Source organism: Pongo pygmaeus, chromosome 13 (assembly GCF_028885625.2).
Source record: "Pongo pygmaeus isolate AG05252 chromosome 13, NHGRI_mPonPyg2-v2.0_pri, whole genome shotgun sequence".
Taxonomy (NCBI): domain Eukaryota; kingdom Metazoa; phylum Chordata; class Mammalia; order Primates; family Hominidae; genus Pongo; species Pongo pygmaeus.
Window position 1 is genome coordinate 119,308,221 of NC_072386.2, and position 8,295 is coordinate 119,316,515.

Here is an 8,295-nt window from a genome sequence, read left to right on the forward strand (position 1 = left end):
ACTGGGCTGGCACCAGGGTTAATAAACAAAAGCCTGTAAACGCTGCTGCACGCAGAGATGGCATAATGTGATGTCATGATATGAACAAAGTTGGCACAGCAAAGGCACCACTAGCTGCCCTGGTCAGGGGCGCCACCCAGCTCCTGGGGTGAGGGGAAACTGGGTCCTGATATCGGGGTCCACGTGTCCTGGGTAGTCCTGGGTAGTAGTAATAGCAACTGAACTAGAGGACAGGCTGCAAGGAGCTCGTCATGGCACAGATGGAGGCCAGGCCTGGGTGCAGGGAGGGGCCCGCTCATGTGGGTTCTGAGGCTGCAGTTAGGAAGATTGGAATTTATCTGTACACAAAAAATGGTTTGTCTGGGTTTTGGTTTTTTTCCTTTGTAATCCATCTCCACTGAGGAGGGCAGTATATTTTCCACACTTCGTTTTCTAGGTGAAAAGGAGAACAGCTTGAAGACAGATGATTATGGCCGAGACCTGTCTTCTGTGCAGACGCTCCTCACCAAACAGGTCTGCCCTGGCCCCTTCACTGGTTGAAATGTATGCAGATAGCATCTCCTGTGAGATGACCGGTGGCGTCTTTCACTGAGGCATTTATCTTCTGTTAGCCCCTGGGGATCAGCAGGAAAAAGATCCTGTCCTGGTCCTCAGGGAGCTTCCAGACTAACTGGGGAAGCAGACACAGAACCAGGCATCTCTGCAGCAGCCTGCTGGGTGCTGACGGGACTGGGCACTGCAGGGGCACTCAGTTTTCAGCAGGCAAGGGTTGAAGGGGCAAGCTCTCCTAAGCGAAATCATGAGGGGTGAATGAAAACGGTCAGGGAGAGAGGCAGGGCGAGTGTTCTGGGCAGAGCTGGCAGGGATCCCTGGGGCGGCAGAGCTGAAGGCTGGGGTTGGGGAGGTGGGAGGAGGCTGCCGCAGTGATCTGGGTCTGAAAAGGGGGCATGTGTGACCGAGTCTCAGTGGTGTCCAGGCGGACGGTTTGGCTTGGGCATCTGGGGGACATGCTGGCGCCATCTGAGCCTAGGAAGAGCAAGTTCCAGTCCTGTGGAGTCACCACAAATGGGCTTGTCACTCCTTGTTCAGGAAACTTTTGACGCTGGGCTGCAGGCCTTCCAGCAGGAAGGCATTGCCAACATCACTGCCCTCAAAGATCAACTTCTCGCCACCAAACACGTTCAGTCCAAGGCCATCGAGGCCCGGCACGCCTCCCTCATGAAAAGGTGGAGCCAGCTTCTGGCCAACTCAGCCACCCGCAAGAAGAAGCTTCTGGAGGCTCAGAGTCACTTCCGCAAGGTGAGGATGGGGCCACGTGAAGCTTAGCTGGCCCACAGCTCAAGGAAGGAAGCCCACCTTCTGTCTGCCCAGCTCTGCCACTCCCCCTTGAGGAAGCTGTGAGCTCAGGGCAGAGCTTTCGAACATGGGTGTGGCATCAATTAAAACCAGGGCAAATGAGAGGGCCCTGTGAGATCGCCATTCAGAAGCACGCAGGACAGACTGGAGACAAGGGCAAAGGGTAGGAAGGGGAAAAAAGGCTGGTGAAGACTTGAAGGGGGAGCAGGAGACAGGAGCAGAGGGGAGCTAAGCTCCCAGCAGGCTGTGTACGCCTCTGATTCCCAGGAACCGCCCCGCACCCCACCTCCTGCACTGGGTCAGCATGTCCAGCCCTGGCGACTCCGCTAACTCAGTCTCTTCTGCTTCCAGGTGGAGGACCTCTTCCTGACCTTCGCCAAAAAGGCTTCTGCCTTCAACAGCTGGTTTGAAAATGCAGAGGAGGACTTAACAGACCCCGTGCGCTGCAACTCCTTGGAAGAAATCAAAGCTTTGCGCGAGGCCCACGACGCCTTCCGCTCCTCCCTCAGCTCTGCCCAGGCTGACTTCAACCAGCTGGCCGAGCTGGACCGCCAGATCAAGAGCTTCCGTGTAGCCTCCAACCCCTACACCTGGTTTACCATGGAGGCCCTGGAGGAGACCTGGAGGAACCTACAGAAAATCATCAAGGTACACCTCCTGCTGCCCTCAGGAGCTGCTCAGCCTCCCAGAGCCCACACTTAACACGACAGGACAGGAGCAGGAGGGAGGGGCATGGTTTCATCAGAAGTTTCCATTTCTTTTTGTTTTCTTGAGACAGGGTCTCTGTCACCCAGGCTTCAGTGCAGTGGTGCTAACATGGCTCCCTGTAGCCTCAACCTCCCAGGCTCAAGTGGTCCTCTTGCCTGAGCCTCCTAAATAACTGGGACTATAAGCACGTGCCACCGTGCCTGGCTAATTATTTTAATTTTTGTAGACAGGGTGTTGCTATGTTGCCCGGGCTGGTCTTGAACTCCTGGCCTCAAGCAATCCTCCTGCCTAGGCCTCCCAAAGTGCTGGGATTACAGGTGTGAGCCACTGCACCCAGCCAGAAGTTTCCATTTCTGACAGTCCAGCAACTCCCTGCTTGACTGTGACCAGTCGCTTCCCCTCCAGGTCCGCCTCTTCCTGAAGCCCCTGGTGGGTGGGAACAGAGAACTACCAAGTGCTCTGAACTGGCCTCATGTATCCCAGCCTCCTACCCCTCTCGTCTTTGGGGAGGTTCCTTGCGGGGAGGCCACCTCCACCCTGAGCCCATCTGTGAAGGAGGGGCCGGTGTCACTGCCACAGCAGTGCACAGCATCTGCCCCCCTTTGACCCTTAGGAGAGGGAGCTGGAGCTGCAGAAGGAACAGCGGCGGCAGGAGGAGAACGACAAGCTGCGCCAGGAGTTTGCCCAGCACGCCAACGCCTTCCACCAGTGGATCCAAGAGACCAGGTGCCAGCCCGCTGGGGCTGGGGGGCCGCAGCATGTCCCTGCTGTGCTTAAGCCCTGGGGAGCCTCCAGCCCCAAGGTGGGGGTGCTTTGTGTAAAACCAGAGGCAGTCTGGGAATAAAGCTGGGCTGGCAGTGCCTGGTCGGGCTCTGGAGCCTGGAGTGGGGGCTTAGATAGAGCAGCCTCTCAGTACTGCATGTCCCAGAGATCAAGTTGTTAGAGATCCCGGATTGAGTGGAACCATGCAGGGCGCGTGGTCAGCCCCAGCCGTGACTTGGCGACAGATGATGCAGGGTCTGTGCATTGGGTACTGATGTTCTTGCTTTTGTTTTCCTTTCTTGTGTTTTCTCTCTGTCCCCCACCTCCCGATTGCTGCTGTTGTCCGGACACCACCTTGTCTCCCGGCTGCTTGGATCTGCTCTCCACAGGACATACCTCCTCGATGGGTTAATATTGTTTTCTTCCTTCTCCTGGGCTTGTCGTGTGGGGGTCTCGTGCGCTTGCCCCTCGTGGCCTGGCTTGTGGAGGATCCCGGGATGGGCCTTCCTGCCCAGGGCGGGCTGCACTTCCCCTCCCACCTTTCCCGTCACCTGACGAGGAGTGTGTGCCTTGCCCCATAGCCCGTGGTCCCTGGTCCCCGATAGAGCCTTCAAGCCAGGGGGAGCCGCCCTTGCCTCACTGGGCGATTCCAAGGGCTCACTTTGGGTAGGGAAGGTGATGAAGCATGAAGGCCAGAGCTGGAGTCCAGGGGCCCTAAGAACCCCTGTGCCTGTCCAGCCACCGGGCTCTGTTGGGCTCTCACCTCTGCTTCCCCAGCGTGTCCAACAGTGGTCAGTGGGCATGACGCAGATGGCAGTGTTGGGGGCTCAGGCAGGGTACAGTAAGTCCACAGCTGAGAAGGGCTGGGCATTGACACCCCACAAGTAGCTGAGGCTGCCACTTTACTTTCCTGGGGTCAGGGAGGGTAACAAGAACTGTCCGCCCTAATAGAAGGCAAAAATGCACCCATTATGATGTGATAGACAGGACGTGGGAGGAGCCCCAGGGAGGAGCAGGGCTGTCCCGCCCACTCCCTGTAGGGGCTTCTCTACTTGGCCTGGGGCCTCTGCCTGGGCGGGTCACCTTTGTAATCTGCCAAGCCTGCTGTGAAAGCCAGGGCTGGTGGGACTGGAGTGGCTTAGCCTGCACTCCTGAGGCTCTGCACACAGGCACATCAAGCCTGTACAGGCGGCAGGGGAGAAATAGACCCATCCAGCCGGGCCACACATTCTGATGGCAGAGCAGCTGGGGACGTAGGGATCGCAGTTTCCGGCCTGTGCCCGTAGGACACCCTGGCCACCTGACTCCCCTCCCTGCCCCATGGCTGTGTCTGCTGGTCTTGCTCTTGTCTCTGTGAGGTGCCACGCTCCCCTCACCTTATGGCTCCTCCCGAGCCCTGCCCGTCTTGCCCATTCCTAGTGTGAGCTGCCTGGGGTGAGCCATTGGGCCTGTTGCCTCCAGGTACCCGCCGGGCACCAGGTTGCCCTTGCCTGCGCCCTGCCAGCTTGGGCCTTGTGTGTGTCTGTTGCAGTGTGCTCTTGCCTCCCCTCCCTTTGGTGTATTCATTTGGTTTCTTTTCTTTGAATAGCATAGCATATCGTCGGGTCATTCGTGTCTATCAGTATGAAGTTGGGGATGATCTGTCTGGAAGGTTTTTCTCATTTCTCTTCTTACCTCGCTGTGGTTTTACTGATGCACTCTTGACATCCCCAGGCGGCTCCACCCTGACTAACCTGCCGCCCTCGGCCACTTGGGAAGGAGGGGTCTGTCCTCCCACTGCACCGGCACCCAGCCTCCTGCCCCCAGGTCCTGGGGGGCATTTTCCCTGGGGGGACATGGCGTGACTGTGAGTCTGACCTGCTGGGGTAGGAGGAAGCCTGGTGCCTTGCCTTGCTAGAGCACTTTGAACTTGGGGAGATTGCAGAGCTAACCCTGGCTCGCTGGGTTTTAAAAGGGTAGGTTGGGGCGAATGTGGGTACAGGGGAGCCTGGGCTAAAACCCCACCAAGGCCACATGCACCGTGTGATTCGTCCCTGCGTGTAACCCTAACTCGTTTGTTGTCTTTGTTTACTGGTAGCCTCTGTGGCCTGGCACTGTGTTCTTTTGGGAAGGAGGCTCCCCAGAGCCCATCTGCTCTCAGAACTTGGTCCTAGAGAGGAGGCTTCCTCCCTGGCTGTGTCTAGAGGATGGAACCGGGATCTGGGGCTTAGTCACAGCCATCTTCCTCCTTTTGGCACAGTTGGTCATGATCTCCCAGCACTCCACTTGTGTCCTTTGTCTGCAGGGTTGTGCTCTCATTCCCCCTAGAATGGGGATCCCTCCTCAGGAACCTTGCCAGGACACTCCAGGGTTTCTGTGGGGAGGCTGTCAGGTTCTCAGCCTCCCCTCTGCCCTGAGGTCTCCTGTCTGTCAGGTGTCAGGGTGTCCCATCCGCCACATGGCTGCAGAGAGGATGCTCAGACAGGCCTGCAGCCGCCCTGCAGCCGCCCTGCACCTGCCCTGCACCCATGGGGGAATTTAAACTCCATTCCTGAGTCATCCTGGCCTTGGGAGCAAGACAAGTGGGCTCAGCCCTGGCCCATCCCAAGGCAGCAGCTTCCCATCTCTAAAACGGGAGAAATGCTCCCTGCCCTCCCTGGATCCCTGGGGCCCATTAGGTAAAGATGGCCAATTGCAGTTAGGTTTGGTTTCCTTAAAAGGAATGTGAGGTTGCCAGGCATTGCTCTCTCTGAGAGAAGGTTCATTCTGAGCTCTCGGCCAGCTGGGAGCAGGCCCCTTTCCTCACTGTCCTTCCATGTTTAGGTCCTGTATGGTGGAAGAGTCGGGGACCCTCGAATCTCAGCTGGAAGCTACCAAAGTAAGTGCCCGTGGGGCTCTGGCCCAGCAGAGACCCTTCACCCAGCCACCCACCAGGGTACCCCTTCCCTTCCTGGCTTAAAGTCAGGAACCAGATGTGCTATTGTACCCTTTTCCCTTGGCCTAAAGCAGTCTAGGGCTCTTCACTATCTCTATCTCTCTTTCTCTTTTTTCTTTCTTTCTTCATGGAATCTCACTCTCTCGCCCAGGCTGGAGTGCAGTGGTGCGATATTGGCTCACTGCAACCTCCGCCTCCCAGGTTCAAGCAATTCTCCTGCCTCAGCCTCCCAAATAGCTGGACTACAGATGTGTGCCACCACATCTGGCTAATTTTTATTTTTAATTATCTTTTGAGATGGAGTTTTACTCTTGTTGCCCAGGCTGGAGTGCAATGGACATGGTCTCGGCTCGCTGCAACATCCACCTCCTGGGTTCAAGTGATCCTCCTGCCTCAACCTCCCAAGTAGCTGGGATTACAGGCACCCACCACCACACCTGGGTAATTTTTGTATTTTTAGTAGAGACAGGGTTTCACCATGTTGGCCAGGCAGGCTGGTCTCGAACTCCTGACCTCGGGTGATCTGCCCACCTCAGCCTCCCAAAGTGCTGGGATTACAAGCGTGAGCCACCACATCTGGCCTAATTTTTATATTTTTAGTAGAGACAGTGTTTTGCCATGTTGGCCAGGCCGGTCTGGAACTCCTGATCTTCAGTGATCTGTCCGCCTCAGCCTCCCAAAGTGCTGGGATTACAAGCGTGAGCCACCACTCTCGGCCGAGGGCTCTGGGGCTGGGTGTGGTGACTCAAGCCTGTAATCCCAGCACTTTGGGAAGCCGAGGCAGGTGGATTGCTTGAAGTCAGGAGTTCGAGACCAGCCTGGCCAACATGGGGAAACCCCATCTCTACTAAAAATACAAAATATTAGCTGGGTGTGGTGGCAGGAACCTGTAATCCCAGCTACTTGGGAGGCTGAGGCAGGAGAATCACTTGATTCTGGGATGCAGAGGTTGCAGTGACCCGAGATCAAGCCATTGCACTCCAGCCTGGGTGACAAGAGCGAAACTCCGTCTGAAAAAAATTATTTGGGCACGGTGGCCTACACCTGCTCAAAGTCCAGCATGGGCAATATAGCAAGACCTTGTCTTAAAAATAAGGCTGGGTGCAGTGGCTCATGCCTATAATCCCAGAACTTTGGGAGGCCAAGACAGGCGGATCACTTGAGCCTAGGAGTTCAAGACCAGCCTGGTCAATGCAGTGAAACTTCACCTCTACTAAAAATACAAAAATTAGGCGGGTGTGGTGATGGGCACCTGTAATTCCAGCTACTCAGGAGATAGAGGCAGGAGAATCGCTTGAACCCGGGAGGTTGCAGTGAGCCGAGATTGTGCCACTGCACTCTAGCCTAGGCGACAGTGAGACTCCATCTCAAAAAAAATTGAAAAATAAAAATCTTTGGCCACTGCTCCCTGGAGTCCTTGCCGTACTTGTCCTTGGTGTGCACTGCCCCCTGGCAGGTCTACCAGCTGCTTTGGAACCCTCACATTGAAAGTCTCTCCCTCTATTGAGGCGGTTGGGATTTCTTCAGCTTCACCCCATCCCACTATTCCTATTCTAGAATGTTCTTGTTTTACGAGGTCTCAGGCCAGGCCTGGAGCAGGAACCGGAGGGCAGTAAGTGGCTCCTGGGCTGGTGACTGAGCTGAGGGCCCCCGTCTGAGCACCTGTGCTCCCCACCCCTGCAGCGCAAGCACCAGGAAATCCGAGCCATGAGAAGTCAGCTCAAAAAGATTGAGGACCTGGGGGCCGCCATGGAGGAGGCCCTCATCCTGGACAACAAGTACACGGAGCACAGCACCGTGGGCCTGGCCCAGCAGTGGGACCAGCTGGACCAGCTGGGCATGCGCATGCAGCACAACCTGGAGCAGCAGATCCAGGCCAGGTACCCGGGAGGGCTGTGGGCCAGGCTCAGCCCGGAGCCGGGGGAGGAAAAGACATGGTCACCCGCTGTGTGGAGGGTCTGCTCCCTAATTTCTGTTTTTCTTCCAGGAACACAACAGGTGTGACTGAGGAGGCCCTCAAAGAATTCAGCATGATGTTTAAGTGAGTTCAGCCCTACTCGCCCTGGCTGGGTGGGGGGCGTTCGGCAGCAGGGCTGTGTGCTGAGCCGCCCTCGGCTTTGTGCTGCAGACACTTTGACAAGGACAAGTCTGGCAGGCTGAACCATCAGGAGTTCAAATCTTGCCTGCGCTCCCTGGGCTATGACCTGCCCATGGTGGAGGAAGGGGAACCTGACCCTGAGTTCGAGGCAATCCTGGACACGGTGGATCCGAACAGGTAAATTAAGGCCAAGTGCTGTGAGCCTCCACCCTGAGCACCCACCTGCCCTCCCTGCTGAGGCTCTTGCTTCTCCCCCTCCTAGAGATGGCCACGTCTCCCTGCAAGAATACATGGCTTTCATGATCAGCCGCGAAACTGAGAACGTCAAGTCCAGCGAGGAGATTGAGAGCGCCTTCCGGGCCCTCAGCTCAGAGGGAAAGCCTTACGTGACCAAGGAGGAGCTCTACCAGGTATGGGCCTCAGGAGGTGGATGAAGAGGTGTCCTTTGGAAAACTGA

At 56.6% G+C, this 8,295-nt stretch overlaps 1 protein-coding gene across 9 annotated transcripts in view; it reads left to right on the plus strand.

Moving 5' to 3' along the window:
* The window catches only part of SPTAN1 (spectrin alpha, non-erythrocytic 1), an 81,164-nt gene that overhangs the window by 72,200 nt on the left and 669 nt on the right, over positions 1-8,295 (plus strand). For 6 of the 9 annotated variants that reach the window (XM_054501098.2, XM_054501096.2, XM_054501097.2 and 3 more), the window contains 10 exons: positions 437-513; positions 1,090-1,299; positions 1,708-2,004; positions 2,678-2,790; positions 3,216-3,233; positions 5,629-5,683; positions 7,424-7,620; positions 7,728-7,781; positions 7,869-8,015; positions 8,101-8,248. In XM_054501098.2, the coding sequence (XP_054357073.1) occupies positions 437-513; positions 1,090-1,299; positions 1,708-2,004; positions 2,678-2,790; positions 3,216-3,233; positions 5,629-5,683; positions 7,424-7,620; positions 7,728-7,781; positions 7,869-8,015; positions 8,101-8,248 (1,316 nt within the window). The remainder of the gene's footprint in view (positions 1-436; positions 514-1,089; positions 1,300-1,707; positions 2,005-2,677; positions 2,791-3,215; positions 3,234-5,628; positions 5,684-7,423; positions 7,621-7,727; positions 7,782-7,868; positions 8,016-8,100; positions 8,249-8,295) is intronic. The other 3 variants (XM_063650372.1, XM_054501093.2, XM_063650371.1) reach the window with 1 other exon arrangement.